Genomic DNA, 22,586 nt, shown 5'->3' on the forward strand with positions numbered 1-22,586 from the left:
TTTTCCCTTCAGACAGCTTCCTTAGCCCACCTTATGACCTCCACACTGTCCCAGGACAACAGTGAACAATAGATGTGGGGACTAGAGGGGTATTTAGGCCATCTGCATTTGGGAAAATCCTTCTGATGAAGCAAAAAACATGTATTTTATTCTGATCTTATCCGTAAACTGCAAATGCATTCCCTGTAGCCAGAGGATTACCTTTGGGATTAATTACAATACCAGCTTTCTGCTTTTCACAATGGGTCCTTCTTTCGCAAACCTATTCAGTATTGTGCTCTGTGGGCCAAATTCTCTTCCCAGACACCTCCGTAAAACCACCGAGGCAAAACAAGCTAAATAGAGCCTAAAGTGAAACAAGACCACGCAAATTGGATTTATTAGCTGTTGCGTACTTTCCTGCTGTTCTGATTGTTTTCCTTCATTTGTTGTAAGGGCGCACTGTTACATCCACTATCAAATCCAGGGAAAGGAACGGAAAGCCTCTGGACTATGCAGCAGTCCTCCTGTGGAATTTACTACAGCTCAGGAAGGATTTGAGACATCTTGAAGACAGGAGATGCGGCTGCCGGGGATGGTGGGAAGCGGAAGCACCAGCCCGGGGAAGAGGGGCAGGCTCAGCTGCCTCCTGCCCAGCACTGTCCCCATCTCTGGCTGGCAGCGTGGCTTTCCAGGGAGCTGCTACTAGTTACCCCAAAGCACCGGGACCGAGTTCCCCAGAGAAACATTGTACTTAACGACATTTTTCTGTGTGGGAGTTATATACAGTACTTCCCCTTCTGATGCCTATCGCATATTTGAGCAGGCATTTGAAGTCGTCGTGTTCTGTTTTGCTCCTGTTATCAAACCACAATATTAACATAACAGGGATAATTATAGCTACCATAAATTAGTAACAACAATACACTGTTTGTTAAGCGTCAAAAGTATATTCTTTGATAGGGAACATAAGGGAAGTCCCTGTCCCAGAAAGAAATATCACTGCTGTAGCTTGTTACAGACTCCCCTGGTTAGAGAACTGAACGAAGAGTTCAAAAGTCCAGATAATTTATGAAGATAGGGTCCTGATCTGCAATATCGTCTTGGATCAGTCACTTAACCAGTTAATGTCTTACTTGCCTTAGTATGCAAATTGTAAAAAGAGTTCCTGAAATCTCTTGGCTGTACTCAGCTAAGGTTCAAAGTCAAACCTAACTGATGCATCATCTCAGATGTGGTGGTATCAAAGCTGACAAACAACTCTAGCAAGAACCTGGCTGAAATGTCAGTGTCGTATGAAATCAGCTACTGCCTCAGGGCAGTGTTTCTTGGGCTAAGCCATTCTCATAGCATACTCCCGGCATCCTCTTCTCTGCCGTGATGCTATTACTTCTTCCTTTCCTGAGGCTTGCCTGACTGTATGCATTACTACCTTGTCTGATGTCTAGATTGTAAGTTTTTTGGACAGAGGATCATTTCATTTTTGTGTGCATATGGAGCCTTGCACAGAGGGGTCCTGGTCTATGACCCAGGCTCTCAGATGCTATATTAATAAAAGTGCTAAAGAGAATTTCCCACAAAAGCTGAGGAATAGTCTGACCCACAGATCTGCAAACAAGAGACACTTCTGCTAGGTAGCAATGTTAAGTTTTCTGTACATACTAGCTCTGACTGCGTAAGAGATCTCTGCTGAATTTCCAGAACTGGATTTTTCCAAAAATAAGCAGTATAACTTGTCAACTTTTAATTTTCCAGTGTCCTCTTGACAATGCACAGAAACAAAATTAATTATGATTGTACTCCAAGAAGAGAGTCATGGACTGGAATATTAACTGATGGCTACAATATAAGCTGTAAGTACTATCCAGTACATGGCTTCTTGCATGAAGTACATGTACTTCATGCCAATTCAAAGATACACTTGGGTGTTTTATATTGCAGTTTTGAAGGCACTTTGATGTTTTTCTTGTTTGTCTTTCTCTGTGTTCTGTGTCAGTTCCTAACATTTTAAATTAAGAGGAACTGAACTAAATTCAGCTTTAGGCTGCCCTACAGAAAAGTTGGCCAGAAGGAACAGCAAGATCAGTTCCAAAACAAAAAGGAAGGTGAATATTTGTGTCTTAATTTGAAGCATTAGCATTTGTCAAAGCCCCCCAGATCTGAGAAATCAACATTCCTTGTAAATATAAAACTGTATATCTGATATGGGTGCTTCCTTCTACAGCAGTTCTTTGTTTTGCTGAAACCAGTAACTGTGCGTTCTATCAAGGGCTCATGAGATGCAATGTACCGCATCTTGCTTACAACTCAGTCTCATAAAGAAAATGGTGATCTTCTCCTGCTCTTTGTCCCTTAGCACGGCATTTCCAACCCACCCATGTGAAAAGGTGATATATTTGGTTGCAAAAGTCACAGATGGACACATCCTGCTACAGGCTGAGCCGAGATACTTGGAGCATTCAAGCTCAGCTAATGTGCATCTCCTCACTTTCGCAGATGTCCCACTCTGCCTGCACAGTAGGACAGCTGGTGAAGCAGTCACAGAAACCCTGCCTGAGATGGTCAACCATAGAAATGGAGTAGAGGCAGAGAGGAGCTGAGGAAATCAATTGCAGGAGAGCTGCAACAGTTTAACCCTCTGACCAAGCAGCACTTAAAAAACCAAAACTTGCTGCTGGATGAGACAAGGGAGTTACACAACTCCAATTACTCGGGTGTCCAGGGCAACAACAGCCCCTGTCATTCTAGGGCTCAAGAAGCATTTAAATATTCACATGGCTATTTCCCCTCAGCTTCTTGTGCTGTGTGTGACTTTTCAAAAGATCAGCTGGACGAATCACTGCAAAACCTCCAAAACTGTCTACCAGATGGCGGCCACTGATTAATTTGTCTTAACTTAAGCCAAAAAGGAAGAAAATGCTATGGGTGGAGCAGTAAAGACAAGCACAATCAACATCCGACCAAATAGGGTTTCCTGTCACCTTGGGAACGACACTGATTGGCACTGCGGTTTCCTGTGTACAAGCTAAAACCAGTAGCAACTGGAGTAACAAGAATAAATGCCAGATAAGAGACCTGGGAATACAACAAAATTATTACAAAAATCTTGACTAAACCTCTGAGGACAGTAAAAGCAAAACCAAGGGTAGGCATGGGCTGCGTGCTAAATGGAGCACTCCCTGGAACCTGAGAGAAGATGGCTATGAAGCTGCACCAGAATTTACCTGAACTAGGGTGGGCTAATTTGCCTGAATTATCCGCTCCCAGAAATTAATGTAACATGCTTTGAAGAGTTTTCAGTTCTTTGTACAAAAAGAAAAAAAGGGATGTGGGACAATTTAAAGCAGAGAGGGAGCTAGGAGCAGAAACGTATCATCTACCCACGCTAATCTGAAGTAATTTGCAAAATGTGATAGCGACACAGGGAAACGGACTGTGGGTGTAAGTTTGGGCGATGCTACATAGTTATTCGCATCTATTTATTTAGATCATAACTCCCACAGAGTTTTGCTTCAAAGAGCTCTAACCACAATCAAAACACTTTCCCAACCAGCCAGGAGTCAAACAGTTAAAACGTGGTTTTTAAAGCGTCTTTGTTAGGCTGGTGCCCGAGTTCACTTCCCCTCCGAAGCAAGGGGACAATTCACATTCCTGCCCTCTTCCTACCCTGCAGATAAGCAAAGACGTCTGTATTGGGTTGGACAGAACAGGCGTTTGTGCAACTCAGAGGTCCAGTGCTTGCAAAAAGTTTTCAGATTGACCGTGCACTAACAGAAATGTCACACGGATGCCAGTTGGAGGTAATGCGTTACTCTGCCTCTAGTCATGAATCCATGTGCTAAAACAAGACTTCTCAGGCACTGGGCAGGCGACCCTTGGAGCTGGATCCCACTTTATGTTCCCTGTTTCTCAGACCAGTTTATCCCACCTTGGTAGCCCAAGTTTTCAGCCCTTGCTCTTACCCTGTCGCCCAGAGAACAGGTGCCAGCAGTCGCAGTGTGGCTGTCCAGACAGCCGAGATGGCCTGAGGAACAGGGAAGCCACAACGCCAGGCTGCGGGGAGACCCTGCGCCGTAAGGAACGTTATTAAAAGGCACAGCCCGTGAGCAGCTGCCCATGAGCAGGACTGCTCCCCTCATGAGAGTTGCCACACCAGCTGCGCACATTGCATGTGCAAGCTACATCTAGAAAAAGAAATTAAACAGCACCGGGGAACAATCCCAGGCACTGAAACTTGGTAAATGATACTGCTACATAGCAAGCCTTGCAGCCCTGGTTTGTTTTTAGCTTTTGCCAACGAGAGCATGCCAAAGCAATTCACTGGCACCATTTGGGAACCAGCACATGCACAAGCCATTCCTGGTAGGCAGTCTGCATCCAGCCCTGGCTCTTTTGGGAGCTTGGCAGTATGGACACAAATTAATCTCAGCCAGCTGGCCTCAGTGCAATAAGTGTTCCTGGGTGTATGGAATTTATTACTGCATCTTATAGATCAGGACAGAATATAGCTGAGAGGTCTGACAAATGAGAAAAGTGCATTTTTAGGTCCTTCAGAAAGTTTTTGGATTTTTATTTTTATTGGTATTCTCTCACTCTTCTGAAATGATGTGGACAAATAGTTTCATGCAAGACTTTTACTGTACTTCTGGATAAGGTTCTCATCTTCACTACATCCCTTCAGACAGACATGCCAAGCAGCCACCCTCAATCCAGTGGTTGGGAGCATGGCTACAGGAGGTTTATGTGCCATGTCCAAAGTGCTTTAATGACTTGGTGGCAGAGATGGACCGAAGCACAAAAATTCCAGTTTACTGGTCGGTGGTGCTTTGCAGATTCCTTCTGATAGGAAATCACTGTAAAATTGTTCTCCAGCTAGTACTTTTGTGTTGATACATAGCTGTATTTTGAACAAATACACTGACATTTTCCTGAAAACAATCCCTAGGTTTTAAATGAAGAATGCAGAAAGCATATTCCGCTCTGCACAATAGGGTAAATTTACCCTCCAAATCTGTGCAAAGCTAGTATATTTTAGCCAGGAAATTCAAGGCCCCTTCCTGTAAACATATTAAGTTCCCATGCTTGTGTCATAAACTACAAAACCTGGCATGTTTACAGTAGTCCAACTGCAAGGTGCTACCCTCTAAGCATTACTCAAAATGATTACTCACAATGGATGGTTTTGTATAAAGATAACAGATCAGCAACACTGTAATTATATTTGCAGCAACTGTGCTCTGTGACCTAAAAATCAGAGCAGAACCAGAGAGAATCGTTGGAAATTTCTCTCATCTATTAGAGTGGAGTTTGGATTGAACAGTGGCATCCTGAGATGCAGCTGCCATTATATTAATGAGGTAAAGAGCACATCGGGTGCTTTAGCTTGGTTCCAACATTTCTTTTGAGGTTTTATTTGGTATACAGTATTGTCAAAATAGTGATTCATTTTAATAGATCCTGCTTTTCTAACACCAGGAAAACAGGTATTACAGTTAGTGTTTTGTCACCCACAGCATTTGTCATCCAGATGGCAATTGACAGGGCATAGAAACTGTAGAAGTGGCCAGAACAATAGTTGAATCTGTCTATGCAGAATAACTAATAAAAGAGAATAGTTATCAATATCAACATGGGAATTTTTTTCCACCTCCAAACCTGAAGCCCAAACTGTCCATGATTTTCTCTATAAAGCTGTCAAACACAAGATGTTTCTGAGGAAGGATGCCAAAGGCAGACCGAGAACAGTAACTGCTCTCTGTTACTGTGCGACTATATGTGTAAGTACCTCTTGCTAACACATTCCTGATTCAAACTTTGTCTTTTGTCAGTGAGTTCCACAGACTACTATGGGTTATCTGATTAAGTTTTTTTAAATTATTTAAAAATATATTGCCTTTCTTTTCCATCAGACTATCCTTCTTTCTCATCTTATAAGGAAGTGGACAGAGGTGAGCATTTAGCAGCTTTATAAAGCACATTATTTTAACTTTTATTACACTTACAGTGAGCTATACTCACTGTATGTCCACTGAATACTTTTTAGAACAGGAACAAAGAATTCTATTGTCAATTTACAGGCATCTTTAGGATGGTAAGAAAAACTGCTTACAGCCTGTTAACTGTGACATAGTTTTTATAGCATTGCCCTGCTTTGTGGGGAAGAGTAACATCACACACGGTTCTCATGGTCAAGGTCAGGCCAAGATTTAGTCCTACCTGTTACATTTGTAGGGAGTTACACCTGGCACTGATTTAGGTGATTTCCCCCTACTACTATTCTCTATTCTGATTCCTGCTGATTTTCTCTGGAGGCTGCAGACCTGTTTGCATAGTGTATGTTGAACGATGTCAGTGAGCAGTCCTCTCTCCTCCAGTTTTGCTCGTGCTGGCGTTGCCTGCCTTCCCTTCCACAGATTATCTTCTGTTTTCCCGTGTCACAGCAGTGCTTCCATACCATTACAGAATGCTTTTATCTCACATTTTAAAAAAATTAAAATATTTTGTTATTTCACTTATCTGCCAGGTTTATGCTCTATTTGCCAAACCTTTTCTTCTATTATATTATCCACTCTCTTGTATTTATTTGCAAAGAGAAAAAAAACTAGCATGAAGCACATGTAAAACATTACTTGGTCTGAATGAGAGTCCTGCATGCCCATAGCATCCTGATTTGTGAACATGAGGAGCTCTCGCTTTTAGACAGAAAAATTTTCCAATGAATACGCAATAGACAGAGAAAACATTGTGCTGTGATTTTTCCCACTGGTTATTCAGGTGTAATAGCCACAGTTTTAGGTCTTTGTGGCTAGGATGGAATGCAAATGTTTGCAAAAGCTTTCCAAAGCACTGTTTGTTTTTTTTAACGCACACAGTAGAAGAGCTGTTTTCCACATTTTCTTTTCTTCCATGTACTTTCGCATGCTAGATAGTAACTAATTTGAACAAAGCAGTACATTCTGTACCAGTTAGTTGAAATACAGTTGTCCTAGGCACAAACAATACTGGAACTAAAACTCACAGCAGCAGTGGCTGCAGAAAAAGTAAATCTAGTTGTAGAACAAGTGAATATCGTGCTGATGTAGTAACTTATTTATATTTATATCTCCACCATGCTTGTGTTTTAACAACTTGCTGCTTGTACTAAGAATTTTCAATGCCTGACATGTCAGAATGAAATTTAGAATATCACAACCCACTTCACCAGATTTTGATTTTGGCTGGGACCATTCTTATCAAGATGAATTCTGGGCCAACTAGCAGAATTAAAGGAAGCCTTACTCTGCTGAAGGAAAAAGTATATATTATGCATATAAACCTGTAAAAGCCTAAGCAGAAAAATAAACACTGATGCAATATTCATTTATGTGATAACGGAAGAGAGAAGGATTATTTACATCCTAAATTCAGGTGTCGGCACTATGATGTTGTGACAGTTCATCACCAAAGACACCCACAGGACAACATTAGCTCTCCTGCTCCTCCGGTCAGTAACAGCACTGTGTGGGTTGCTGATGGAGAAGGTCTTTGCTGCAAAAGAGCAGCAGTTGTGAAAACACCAGAAGAGAACAACTTTGAAGCACTCTACGGAATGACCTGGAGGACGCCAGGAAGCTCTGAAGCGAGCCCTTCACTTGCCTGCCCCATCTATCATTAACTGTAATAGAAAGGGGCCAGTGCCTCTTTGTTCAAACATCCTTCTCACCTCCACACCTGTCAGTCCATCCTCCACTCCTGGCCACCACCACTCCATCCTTTCCCCAACCACATGCTGCACATGGGTATGCATCCATGATCAACATCCAGGAAAATAACTCCCCTCCTGAGGTCACAGGGTCAGTTACCATCTTGGTTATATGACCACTGTCCCTCCTCCAAGAGCTACAGCCAAAGAATAAAAAATGCAGGCCACCCTGATGCCAGAGCTGAGTAGACTGTGAGCGCAGGGGAAGTGGCAGTGCTGCCCACAGCTGCAGGTGTCAGCCTCCCCGCGCTCAGACTCCCTCATAACGTCCTTCAGCAAGGCACCAAGCACTGGTGTATGGACCATGGACATGTCACGTAAAAATGTCATTCTGCACATTTGATAGTGCAAATGTTGCATAATCTGCTGGGGAGGCTGTGTCTTATAGAAATAGCTGAGGAAGAGCCTTTCCAGATATGCAGAAAAAAATGCACATGGACTTGGCTCTCGTATTCAGAAGCACAACGCATTTTAAGAAGCTGGACAAACTCCCAGAAACATTTTGATCTAGGCACAGTTATCCATTAACAAATTGTCTGCCTCCATAACAGCCAATGCTATTCCCAATAAAAATGGAAAGGCTCAGAGGGCCAGAAGATGATACGGTGCTTTGTGAAAACTCAGGTCCACCATATTTTTGCATTTAGATATGCTCCTTGAAGCAGCACCTAGTGTGCAGAGCTGGGACAGGCTGAGGCAGGCATCATTGACTTTGCTGCCCCATCCTTCAGAGATTCTGTCACAAACTTCCCATCTAGATAGCCAGGCACAGTGGTTGGCTCCCTCCCTGGTTTGGCCCACGGTCCATTGATTTCTCTTTGGAGAGATACAGTTTGGTCTGGACCCTACTAGGCATTTCATGACCATGGATCGCAATTAAGGAATCAAACCAGGGAGTTTGGATAGTTAGAAAATACTGCTCAGGAACCATCCGGCCAAAGGAATCACAATGATAAGTTTGTCAAGGACTCCCCATATCCACACTATCCTACCAAGAGCTTCTTTCCCTGGCAGAAAGCAAAATCAGGGTAGCAAACATTCTTGTATGGGTGCCCCAGGCTGTGGCTATGAGCAGGGGGGGACCTGCAGGCTTGACCCCACTCCATATTATGGAGAAAGGGCTGTGAGCAGACTGTCTTGTGCAGTGTGCTGCTTGCAGTGTGCAGACCCATGCTCCCATGTGTAATGAGGATGGCCCAAGCTTGCCTAGTGCAAGGTTGTTGTGGGGCAGAAAGGTGGAGAGGGGTTTTAAACTGTCCACATACCTGGTCATTAGATGATGACCGAACCAGTACGTGTTGCTGCATTATCACTTCTTGTCTCCTATGCTTCTGTTTGTCAAAATGTGTGTAAATTTGTTCATAATACAGGAAATAGGAAATAAATAAGGAATATACATAATAATAGCTGGTTATGTCAGAGGAAGAGAAGACAACCAATTCCCTAAAGTTCTCTCCCTCACATCCCCAGACATTCGTATCATTGAGCTTGAAATAAACTTAAACCACCAGTTCTCAGAAGTGGACTTGGGCTCAGAAAGTGTAACTGTGTTAAACGAGACAAAAAGAACGGAAGAATGGGATGTTATCACAATTGCTTTCACTTTTTCAGAACGACCTGTTAGTGTTTTTTTACAGTAGAAACTGAAGTGCTCAGTTCTTTCAACTTTTTTTCGCCGTAGTAATAAGCTGAAATGCCTGTTTTATTTGATCAAACATCAGGTTTACTTTCCTTTTTGTATCTCAGCTCTCCATTTTGACACATCTGACTCATAACTTTGCCTTTGTAAAGAATGAAATTTGGTTTAGGAGTGTTAAATGCTGAGTTCCTATATGTGGTGGTGGAAATTAAGATCCTAGATCAATAGGTTTTGCTTTCTTTGTTTGAGCAACAGAAACATTTCTTCCCCGATTCTTAAGTACAAACTCCCTCTACAAATTCCTTCACCCCAATCCCTCTCAACTATTACATATGCTATGTTAGGTACCAGGTATTATAAACCTAATATGCAATCCCCGTGCTGTGGAATGAAAGAAACTATCAAAATGTATTTAATTGCTTCCTCCATTCCTTATTTTTTGTAGCTGCAGTGCTATCACCATATATTTTGTGACAGCTCTGCCTTTCAGCACCTTTTACTCATGGAAGAACCATCCCTCTCCCTTAGCTCTGTCTGTGCCTCATTAAGCCATTGATAAAATCTCTGTCATTGAAATCCCATGGTTCAAGCTGAATCAGGGCTACTGCTCGACTCTGACTGTCCTCACAGACAAGGCTGCATTTGGTCTCCTTTTCATTCTGATTTCCCCATTATATCTGCATGGCGTCTGTTCTTTCATGTATCATCTGTGCCGGGGTAGAAGAGTTCAGTTGCACGGCTGCATGCTACATTAGTTATTCAGGGCACTGATGCTTTATGAAAGCAGCCTGCAGCCATCAGGCAAGAAATTATATAGGTTTCTAACACAGGAGAGACAGATGTCAGTGTGCATTCTCCCGTGGGAAGAATAACTAGTTTTGTAAGAAGAGCACTGGCCCAGTTTTTGAAACGTAGAATGAATGGCAAGGTTTGGTACCCAAGTATTTCTGACGAGCAGCACACAAGGGGCGGTTTCATTACTAATCACTTCTTCCTCTTTTTTGTAAAGCCTGTAGACCTTGGACTGTATCCCAACCATCATGGAAAGCTGGATTTAAGAAGAAAAATTATCTGAAGGTAATAGTGGGAACACTGTATGAGATTGGTAAATGCACTCAGTGTGAATATTTCTTCTTTCTAAGTTTCCCATGTGCTAGGTACTCCCTGACAATGAGAAAGATTTTTGCTGACAAAACATAATCAGCCCTTGTGCCCTCTGCCAGGATCTCCAGGATCAAAACAGGCAACAAATCAATGGGAAATGAAAAATTATTTCTTTGGAGTAATTGTTGGAAAGGGGAAGAGCAAATTAGCAAAAAGAATTCCAGTACTGCAGTCAATCTCAGCCCAAACTTCTGGACGTTTGTTCATACGAAAACAAAAGGAAAGGAGAGAATACCCATGAGACAGATATTAAGACACCATGATCCCACTTCTCAGCTGTCTGCATGGCAAAGTCTCCCATTCATTGACAGAAGATGCACACATGAAATCATGCAGCATCAGTATAACAAAACAGAATAAATCCTGAATGCACCAGGCACCATCCTACCTTTCCTGGAGCCCCACAGGTTTCATTCTGAAAGGAGACGGACTGACACACAGGGGAGGTTTGAGCTCGGGAACACACTGGCCTTGAGGATCCACTACTACATTGACAACCTTTGGAGTCTGTTGAGGCTGGACCATGCTGTTGGTGGTCTTAGACTGAGATGTCTGCAAGGGAAGGGGTGAGAGGTGGATCTCCTGCTTCTTTTCCTTCTCTTGTCTCAGTGACAACTGGATCTTCTCCTTTAATCTGTACAGAACCTACAGAAATAAAGAGGAAATCCCCATTTCAATACCCTGGTAAACAAGGCAAGGAAGGTATCACAAATGCTGGGTAAGTGTGGCTTTCACTCCTAGAAGGTGAGCCACGAGTTGTGTCACTGTGTTTCCCACAACAGGATAAATATTCCATTACATAAACCAGTGTGTACATGTGGGCAGTAGGGATTTTAACAGTTCTCATTGTGAGCCAGTAATTATTTGTAATACCAGTAGTCGTATTATTAAAGGGGCAAATAACATGGAATGGAAAACCGTTACAAAAGACACTGTGAAGAGGGAAATACTGATAAATAAAGTAATTGCAGAAATATTTGTAAGAATTTAACACAAGAGAGACAATGGCCCAAAATAAAATAAATGCTCATGATATATGCAGGTACAAGTCTCTAATTATAGCAGCCTCCATTTGTTTTAGAACAGATGTTCTTAAAATCTCTTACTCATTTTGCATGGAGCTGATGGTTGAACAGAGTAACTTTACTAGGCCACTTCTGTAATGGTAGACTGCTACTGCTCTGAAATACTCCTCAGGACAAAGATATTCTCAATATCCTCAGAGAAACATAACCTGTTCTGGAATAAAGCTGAAGCAATGTGTGGCCTATGAAGCTATTTATGCACCTGTTCAAAAAATTGTGTTTTACAGTTATCGAGACATTGATGTCCGAACATACTGGTATACCAGGATTCTCTTTCCACCTATTGCTTATGAACTTGGATGTCAGATATCTGCAGCAAAAGCTTCTCAGTAGTTGTGCTGATCCTCTTCCCCTGAACTCCACACCCACATTGCTGCACAGCAGCTCGGTGAGGGCTGGCGGGCAGCGTGTGCTTGGACGCGTCCCTCCAGAGGAACCTGTGTTACACCTATTTAACACATCTTACCTCTCTTGACGGGAATGCAAAAAATGATTTCTGAGCTGTAGTTGTGCCACTTTCAAAACGTGCCTTGCAACCTATGAAACTTATGAGAATTACTGTTCTAAGTATTGTTTGGGAGGTGGGTGATAGGCACTTACGCAGCTTTTTGAAGGTGTCTGCAGATACCCTCCTACCTTCTACTGTGCTTTATCTGTTGCTGTAAAACATTCAGATTGAATCCTGGTTTGTAAAGCCATAAAGACAAAGCCTGTATCAAAGCATTTTTCCAGTGCAAGTCAGAAGCTCTTTGACAGCTGTTTCCCCGCTAGCACTGCATTAAGATCTATCACTCCATAGCCTTCCAGAGAAGACTGGATGTATCTGATGAGTTTGTTTTTCCAAGGATTAGCCTTAGAGGTTTAGCTAGGAACTGGCCTAATGACATTAGCAATACACCCATTAAACAAGACTTAGCTACGTAATCCATCTGTTCATTCAGCAGAGTTCAGAATTAAATTGCATGGATAAGATAAGCTGCTCTTTGCCATTATTTTGCAGAAAAAACCAACCCTACCGTGAAGCAAGGCCACAGGTATCAGTAAAGATAAGACAGGGCCTTGAAATATTTTAACCTTCTTTTTCTCCAGTGACTGCTTTTGTCTCATTTGTTTCTGGTAACCCACAGACACACAGCTCTGACATTCATGGTCATGACAATGTTAACCATACCTTCTTGTCACTGATACACCTCAAAGTTTTGTCCCTTGGAGACCCAGGGAATTATGGTTTTGATTTCCAAAAACGTGGATGAGTATTATTTAATATCTTTTTTAATACTCTATTATTAGACACTAGGAAAAAAGATAGCTTGCCACCAGCAGAAATTGAAAAAAAAGCTAAAGGACCACATTTGATTTAAGAGTTAACATACTTTCCTCAGAAAGTGTGGTCAGGGCCGTTGTGTTTTTAATGAATGCCAGGTGAAAGTCAAACAAACAAGAATGGCCAAAAAGACAGTGATCAAGCCTATTACCAAGCTCTGCAGAGGGAACAACTTAGTTGTACTCATAGTTCAAATCTGTTTAAACACATCTGTCAGTATGGATGGAAACAGATACGAAGCTGCTAAATTAGGAAAACTGCCATTTTACCAATACCTCAGAATATTCATTGTGAGGGTAATCAAGAGGCATACAAGGACACACAAGGTGAGTCACTTGTAATTTTTCACGTATTAAGCCTAGGGTTCAAAGTCACAGACCAAAAGGAAAATAACTCTTCTTTCTGCCTCCTTTTTGACTCAGCTTATATGGAAGAATTTCAGGGTGCTGGCAGCGTGACATTCACCCTTTGTATCTCTGCTCAGATTTCTGCAAAGGAAAGCTGACATGTTGCACCCTAGCTGGGCCAGAACCTCCTACCTACCCATTCAAAATACCAGTGGAAACTGCTTTTATTCATCTTCAGAGATTGGAAGGAAATCCCAGCGAGATAACTATGTCTCCAGAATGAAGATGTTGGCAATGGTTATGTGCAGCAGTGATATGAAAATCTGCCTAGAGATATTTAGGGTACCCAGGACTGTATAGTAAAATGTCCCAGAAACAACAGATAATAAGAAAATTCACTCTAATTAAAAGTGTCCTCTCTAACAAGTACTTATTAACATGTGTGTGAGCCTACGTGTGTATCTCTGCATGAGCAGAGCTATTGTGCACATGTATACATGAGAAGAAAATCAGGTAACAAAATTTCCCTCAAAACCTGGGGAAGGGATGAATGAACAAAAATGTGACAGATGTGAGGCGTGTTATTTCAGGCATTACTGGGAGGCATTTGGATACCATGATTTGAACAGACTATAAAAAGTTCTGTAGAAGAATAATACCAGAATTCAGACAATCTAGGACTAGTTTACAGACAGAAGCCACCTAATTTTGAGTTGGCTTAAACACTCTTGCAGTACGATAAAAATACATGCTTTTAATTTTGATGTAAATCTTTATACTGCCAAAAGTTGAAGTTGAGAGACTCATATTTGTTAGCTGTATAAATTCTATAATCAAAGTGCTTTCAGCAGTTCTGTACCACTTGAGGAATCCTGAAACTTGCAAGGTTAAGAACAAGAGATAGGTCATGTGAAAATGTGGGAATGGATTTTTTCATTATTCAATGTTCTTCTTGTTAAACAAATTCTAAAATACAATCATGAAGGTAAAAAAATATTTATCATTTAAGTAACTATCTCCCTAAAACATCAAATAACTGTTCATAACTCATAAAACACTGGAGACAGTAATAAAAATATAGATCCTTACAATTTGTTGGCAAGGTAAAGTTCATGGAATCATAGATTCATAGAATAGTTTGGGTTGGAATGGACCTTTAAAGATCACCAAGTCCAAATTCCTTGCCATAAGCAGGGACATCTTTCACAAGTCAAGTTGCTCAAAGTTCATGGCTTTCATTATTTTAAATGAAAAAATCCTACTTTTTGATTATTTTTTTTATTGGGAAAAAGAAAAACATTTAGAAACCCCTCTCATTACAACTAACTACAAATATTTCATAATCTGAAGGTGATATTTCCAGACTACTAAACAGATACTTGTATGCACATAGTTTTTTGTAAAAAAAAAAAAAAAAGGATATGCAAACATACTGGTTTATTAAAACAGGAACAATTAGTAAGAAATCTGATAGCAAATAATTTAATCCACTGTCAAATACCGTGTTATTTAGTAAATGAAGTGATGGCTCAGTTATTTTTCCACCTATGTAAAATAAGAAATAAAGACACCTGTTTTACACATAGGAGTGCTAAAAATATTTATTCTTACTTAGCACTTTGCTTGGCTAACTTTATAAATGACGCACGACGTTCCCAGTGGATGTGAGCCCATGGTCAGCCCATGATGAGGATAGCAATGAGCTACACGTTGGCTTCCACATGTGATGAATTGCTCCTGAGATGCAAGAGGTTCCCATACCACAACAATGAGGACTAGCTCAGTAAATTAATAAAACAACCTCAGGGGTACAATTTACAAATCCAAATGTGCTACTGTATTACACTGTTTAGGAATACTCTGCACTGCAGGTTTTCACGTATATAGGTCAGATATTTGTTAAATTCCAGCCAAGCATTAAGAAGCCTAAAAAGTGTTAACACACAGTGCACTCTCAGCACAGGGAAGCATCACGATTTGTAAAAGCCAGTTAAGAGATAAGGCTGCATGCTTTTCAATTTCCGTAGAAATTACATGGTACAAAGCAGTAACACTGGCAATTCAGCTGCCGTACACTGAACACTGTTGATCATCATAATCATCAAAGTACTTCCCACTCCATACTGCAAAGAACCCTCCCAAGTCATCTACAGATGCAGGCTACGCTTCTGGTTTTGGATCCTCTAAACTACAAATAACCACCTATGGACAAACAGGTGCCTACCCTGACACTTTAAAAAAGGGGCTGTATTTTGGTGGTCTTCTATGGTTGCTACAGCCAAAGCTACTTAGGATGAGACCTAATGCCTTATGCTAAAGCTGAATGGTCTGATAGACTGCAATGGCTGAATCTGAAATAACGAATTCCTATTTTTCGTAAATATGCCACTCTGACACATACAAAGTGGGATGAAAAACAATTGTGAGCTGTTTCTTAGCCTTACAGATTGCACATACTCGATGTATCAGCAGGTCCTGGCAAAATCTGAGACAATGTCCACTTACACAGTCTGAACAGTTGCACACATAAAGATACAGGTTGGATTTGGGAGGGGACGGAAAGGGGAATGCCTGCAGGAAAGACCACAGCATCATAGTAAATCCATCTGGAAGGGAGTTCGAGGACTCTACTATTATTTACCTCTGCCCTAACTCTAGATCAGCTACACCCAAACTATTCCTGACAGATGCTTGCTAAAACCTTAATGGGTGAAAACTCCTGAGCTTCCCCCAAGCAATGCACTCTGGGATCTAGTGACCCATGCAATAACAAAGTTCTTTCTAAGGAGTCAGCCAAATCACCCTTTCAAAATTTTTTCTTCTTTTCCAGTCTCCAGTGGAGAATGTATTATCTTCCTTACTACAGCCTTTGAAATCTTTTCATGTTTGAGAACTATCATGTTTCTCCTTGCTCTATCATAAATAAACAAAAATTATTTCATGTCTTCTGTATTTCTGATCAGTCTTGTATCTCCTCTCTACTACAACTGCCCAACATTTTTCACAAGTGTGGTATTTGACAGAGACCACAGAGAAAGAGTAGCAATAAGCAAATTATTACCAGAGCCAAGCTGAATGCAGATCTTGGAGATCTTATCCTCTTGTATACACCCCAGGGCAAGAAGTATATTTTTTCCAACAAGGTGATGTTACTCATTTACTTCAGTGTCTGCTCTGTGGTACTGCTGGAACCTTTCCTACAGAACTGTTGCTTTGCCATGTATTTCTTATGTTGTATTGATACACGCAATTAGAGCTCTTGTCCCTGCCAAGCAGCATTCTTGTTACTTCCCACCTTTTCTCCAGCACCTTACGAATATTTAAAGTTCTGATACTGTCCTCCACAATGCTTACAATTCTAAATACCATCTCTGCATTCCAAATAATTAATGAAAATATTGTGTAGTTCCAGAACAAGGACAAACAACATTTTCTATACCCTTCTAGTTAAATAGTCAGTAATGACCAAAATATCTGCTCCTCCAAAGTAAAGAATTTGAGTAAAAATTAGTACTTCTAGAATTACTCTCCTATTTTTGACTGAGATGGCATGGAGAAATGGAGATGACTAGGCAGTAGAAATTACATGAACCGACAGTGTTTGTGAAAAAATAAGTGCTTTTCAAATCTTTGGGAGATTTTAAAAGCTTAAACAAGATTTTGTTAAAAATGTCATCATTTATTAATACCTTAAGTTTAGACATTCTTTCCATCTTAAGGTTGCAAGCAGGAAATCCATCCAGTTTAAAGAAGATTAAATGTGTTTGAGAGCAAAATATCTCAAAAGACTCCAATATTATGTGTTCATAAATGTTAAGAATTGTCATGGAGTTTAGTAAACCCTTTCATTTATGCACTACAGAAGAAACATACAATTCAGAGAAGGAAAACATGTGAGATACAACATTGGAAAAAATCCAGAAATTATCCTATGAAAGTCAGTGGTGGTGTAGTGTTGTTCATCTTTCGTGCAAACCTTGCACATCTCATATTCAGTGTATTAGAAGTATGTCTAATGCCCAGAAATGTGGCCACTGAAATCAGACAACGTGAATGGCAAAGCTGTCCATAATGTGATCACTCTTTCATGTACTTACTAATCATTTCAGTTTAAAATTTTAAAATGTTTATATTTGACACACGAATACTGACTGACATACACTCTTAACACTGTGCACTGACAATATTGTATCAATGTGGTGTTGTTTTGATTATCTAATAAAATTGAAATATAGGCAGCTAACAGAGCTTCAGGAATCCTGGGACCTTAGTAAGCAGGTTGAGATGCCATCACTCACATCACTACACAATTGCTCTGCTGATTTAAGAGTTCATTATTTATTTCTTCAGCTTCCTTCTAGTTACATTCTTCGATTGGACTCAAAATATATCAAGAAATTTGGTTCCTCAAACTTTGGCTTCACAGCATTATGAGACTGAACGACTCTTACTTTGTAGCTGAGTTTTCAGTAGCTTTGAGAAAACAACTGTCATGAAAAGATTGTGTGACTCTATCCTTCAGACTGAGAAAAGCATGGAGTAAAGAACAGCAAAAAAAGGTAAAAAGGAAACTTACCATTAAACAAGTTACTAGAATGACAAAGATGCTGAGAAATATGACAACCGCATAAAATCCTTCTTTGCTCCAGATTTTGTCTGCTTCACGCTGGCCTTGCAAAACATTTTTCTTTTTTAAACAATAAAACAGAAAGAGGAAAAGAAAAAAAGTTACACAGCAGCGTGCGCAGATTAAATAGCTCTTGTCAGGCATTAATCACCCAGTCCTCAGCTTTGTCACAGTTCACATTGCACAGTATATGGCACTCTGAACACTGCTATTTGCACACCCACCTCAGCCACGCACCCTGCCTGCACTCCGTGGGTCCGTGTGCCTGCGTGTGACCCAGGGGTCCTAATGCTACGTGAGATGATCTAAGACCTTCTCTGTGGCAGCTGAGATAATCCTTCACCAGGAGTCACGGGCTGGTTGAAGGTAAGCAAACAAGACCCGTGGTCTTTCTTGGAAACTACCTGGCTCATCAGGTAAAAGGGCAGTGCTCCCGTCCTGCCTCTTCCTCCCCAGTGCTTATCTCCGGCCCCAGCACCCACGCACCAGCATCGGGAATGTTGACACTTGACACAGGAGGAACAAAGAGCAGGTTGATTTCCTGGTTTGCCTTTGTGAGCTGGGAAGCCCCGACACTGTCACCTTTAGATTACATGCACACATAAACGTGCATACGTAAAAAATTACCATTATGACGAAAGTAATCTCCTTATCTACCTATCTATAATTCTGAATGTTCTTAAAGTGATCTCATTATCTTTGGGTCCCTGCTGATAGTACATTTCTAAAACATCTGTGCACACCAAAATTTCCAGAACTCCTGAGGAACTCCTGGGGATTATGTGATAATAATTGTAAAATCATTTATTTGGGTCTTTGTTGCAGTGTGGGGACTTGGTTGGGCTATTAAATTACCAGAATTTCACTAAGTTTCCAAACAGAGATTTGTAGTAGAAACAGGGCACATGTATCCTTGGTCTAACTGCAATATATTATTCAGAATAAAGTATGTTGTCTTGTGTTTCCGTGACCACAGTTCAGTAGACATTGCTTTCCCAATTTTCAGCTATTTGTTTTCCTTTCTTAGTTGTGTATTTTCAGTACAGTTCTCAAGGCTGAGTAAAAATTAGTTTCTTAAATTCTGGTTTCCGCTGGTCTTGGCATTTCCCTTTCACTGAAATCCCCTATGGCTTTAATTAAACTTCTTGTTTAACTAGTGAGTTTTTCCTTCCCATCTCAAGGTGGCCTTTTTTCCCCTTTGGGAACATTGTGTAAGAGGACTGGGAGTTTCTATAGAGGAAAGAGTTACTCCGTTTAAAGCTGACTGGCTGCTCACTGGACCTGTGTAACTGCAGGGACCGTCTAGCACTTTACATGGGTACTTCATGCTCCAAAGTCTGCTTAAGTACCCATTAGCCTGCTCTTTTGAACAGTCAATATATCAAGCAAACTCCTTGTGTCCATCAGCCTCCCAAACACAGAAAGTCCTCATGAAGCTGAATTCATGTAGAAAGGCTTGCTGAGGAGGAGGAGGAGATCGTGGCCTGGGGAAGAGAGGACAAGTTGACTGTTTCAGAACAGAAGGCATAATAAAGAAGAGTTTTCTTTGGAAGTCATAACCATAGGGACCGGAATGGAAATCTTTCATCCTCTGCTGCTAAACTACAGAAACAAACCTTGTAGAGTGTGTGTGTGCGTCTGTGTCTGTGTCTGTCTGTGTCTGTGTCTCTGTGTGTGTTTGTTCACACAGTGTTTCATGATCTGGGCTTAAAAGTATTGCAGGTATTGACAGTTTAACAAGGTTTATAAGTGTCAGTCTGGTGTTTAGTGAGCAACTTAAAAATCAGGGCTTTCAAAGATAAGCTGGAAATCTTGCCAAACTTTTCTGCAAAAATTGTTCCTAGACATACTCCAACAGCACTGCCACTCTAGCAGGGTGCAGCTCTCCGTGCAATCTGCTACCTCAGCGCAGCAAGGTTATTCCACTGCGCTCACAGCACAGGAGTCTGGTCCCACTGCTGGCTCACAGCCCAAATCTGCAGCTGCTCCACACTCGGGATGCTCCTGTGGAGCTCCTTGGGAATCCCATGGCAAAAGGAGCAGCTGTAGCTCTGGCCCATTAGCTATAAACTGTTTGACCCTGGGTGGGTTACCTGATGGGTTTCCAGCGTTCCAGATTTCTCAGGAGGAAACCTAGATAAAAAGCAGGAGCTGAAGGAGAACTGGCCATGCTGACCTTTTGTAAGGGAGTAAATGAAGTGGGTTTGTACCTCTTCACTTAAAGGACAAATACACTAAAAAGTAAATGAAGAACTAATGGGATTTTTTGACTCAGTGGGTGAAAGACTTAAATGAACTGTAATTCATTAGTGTCACAAAAGTCTTTAAATATTTTATAATAGACTTTGTATGCATAACTGAGTCTAAGAGAATTAATCTCTATGATGTCTATCTAATGGTATGTATATTCAGGATACATCTTTCCCTGATTTGTCTCTCTAAAAATTAAGTTCAAAGAGTATTAACAAATGCTGTAAAAAGAGTAAAAAATGTATGCCACAACTTAAACACATCTTGCACACCAATTTGAAGCACTTTAGTAGTACCTTCACCTACCCAAGGAAATCTCTCCCCCAGATCTGACTGTAGGACAGCAGAACCATTGCTTAACCTGCTCCCCAGTGACAGAAGAGGCTGTGACCTCCAGTAACTGAGTCATCTCACACCCATGATAAGGAATTGCTTTCTGAAACATCAGTACTGCTCATTCAGAACTTTGTTCCTCAGTCTGGGAAAACTGATAAGAGGGACAGCAACTGCCACGCTCACTACAGATTGCTGATGCCCAAGAAACAATCTTGCAGGGTGGCCAGACGCTAGGGGAAAAGCAAAAAAGAGAGAGGGCTCCTGTTCATGACCACGGGCAACGAGCCTCCCACATGGAGGTGTGCTGTGTCTCAGCTGACTGATGTTACTCCACATTTCTCACACTCAGTCAGGAACATCTCCCTACCTGAGAATCCACCAAGAGTTTCGGATAGCTTTTGAGGAGTGGGAAAGTACCCCTGCCATCAGAGGGCAGGAAGATAAACTCAAACTAAGCTGTGAAAAGCCACAGCTGATAAAGGCAGGGGAATGTCAGAGCAGGTGGGGTGGCAGGAGCGTTCCAGTAGTTCAGAAACTATCAGGTCCTAGAGCAAACCTGGCTACAAGGAGGCAGGCTCATTGTTATGTATAGCATCAAAAGCATCATAGCCCAGTGTTTGACTCCGTTCCTAAGGAGTCTCCACAATCAGGTGAATCATTCAGGCAGAATCAGCCAGGTTAATTTAAACAGTTTAAATTCAGCATAATTTGAGTTCGGAAGAATGTATTCTTAACAATCCCATGCTATCACTAACCTTACTGATGAGTGCCTGCACAGATATGTGCTTTGCTCTGAACTGGCCCAAATGGGTTTAGAAAATACTTTTTATAAACCTATTTTTTAATAAAAATGTCATTAAAAATCCACTCTGGCCTTTCTGGTCTTATTATGGAAAACTAGTGGACTATTTGTACAAATGAATAAAATGAGCAGCCAGCTTTTGATAATAACAAGAGAGACATTGACCTACAGTAGTCACTGTAAAGTGTGTGACTGAAAGATCCTGCCAAGGTATCAGGAGCTGCCAGGAATGGTAAGTCTTCACTGGAAATTAGGTGAATTTTCAAACTGGGTAAGTTAACCCCAGTTAGTTCCTTGGGCTGAAACCCTGATGAAAGCATGGCAAGCTGTAGTTCTGAGCTCAGAGGAAAGCTTACAGGGAGCTGGGGATGGAACTTATGATCAAAAAGAGTTCATCGAAGTTCACACTGAACTGCTTTGCTTCTTCTGCTAGCTTAACTATGTTAGCTAAAGTAGGTTAGGAAAATCTGCCAAGAAATCACTTCCACTCCCAGTGAAAACATGCAGGAATGTGCATGACCTCTCAGACTCCCAGGATGCTGGATAATACGCACTTCATGTGGCCCATGACAAAGCCTCCCCAAAGACTCTACCTTACAGACATGTGCGATAAAGCGTTGTGATTTCACCTCGAAGGCGGCAGGCCTGCAGGGCTCCAGTCCCCACCGGGCGCTCTGGGTGCACCCGCGCAGGCGTAAGGCCATGTCTGCCTTGCCTGACTGCAGCAGCACGTCCTTGTGTTCTGCTTTGTTCCCAGGTGCCTCTGTTGGTCTAGGCTGCTGTAATTTCTAAGCTGTTGGTTTTGATCACTTGTCCTTGCAATGACATAGGGTTTCTGCATGCTTTAAGTGCATGATTGCTTCCTTTGATTTCTTCTCTAAGAAGTTAATATCACACACTTCAAAGGCAACCAACAGAAGCCTTGTGCAAGGAGGCTGTAATGGTACATTTTGGAATGGCATAATTTTGGCATCAACTTTGGAAATCTCTCCTTCAGTGCCACATGTCCCAGCTGACAACGTATCTCTCAAAAGACAGTTTTTGAGAGATGGTATCTTACTTACTGCATCAAAACCATCTCAAGCTTTCCTCTGCTCTACTAAGCTCTGAAATCCAGTAGTATTTTCTTTTTTTCTCTGAGCACAATTTAAAGACATGAGGAAGTCAGGATTCCCACACTGTAATGACTGCCTGAGTCATTGAACTGAGTCCCACCAAGCACCAGCTAGGCTGGTTGTTCTGGGGAAGTCTGCTCCCGGCCCTGAGACATGCCATGGAGCAGAACACAATCC

The 22,586-nt window shown here is 41.5% G+C and overlaps 1 protein-coding gene across 3 annotated transcripts in view; it reads right to left on the reverse strand.

Annotated features, from left to right (window-relative positions):
* The window catches only part of PTPRR (protein tyrosine phosphatase receptor type R), a 148,351-nt gene that overhangs the window by 47,027 nt on the left and 78,738 nt on the right, over positions 1-22,586 (reverse strand). For all 3 annotated transcript variants that reach the window (XM_055712525.1, XM_055712523.1, XM_027811802.2), the window contains 2 exons: positions 17,856-17,966; positions 10,912-11,168 (listed from right to left, as the gene is read on the reverse strand). In XM_055712525.1, the coding sequence (XP_055568500.1) occupies positions 10,912-11,168; positions 17,856-17,966 (368 nt within the window). The remainder of the gene's footprint in view (positions 1-10,911; positions 11,169-17,855; positions 17,967-22,586) is intronic.

This window comes from Falco cherrug, chromosome 5, assembly GCF_023634085.1.
Source record: "Falco cherrug isolate bFalChe1 chromosome 5, bFalChe1.pri, whole genome shotgun sequence".
Lineage (NCBI taxonomy): Eukaryota > Metazoa > Chordata > Aves > Falconiformes > Falconidae > Falco > Falco cherrug.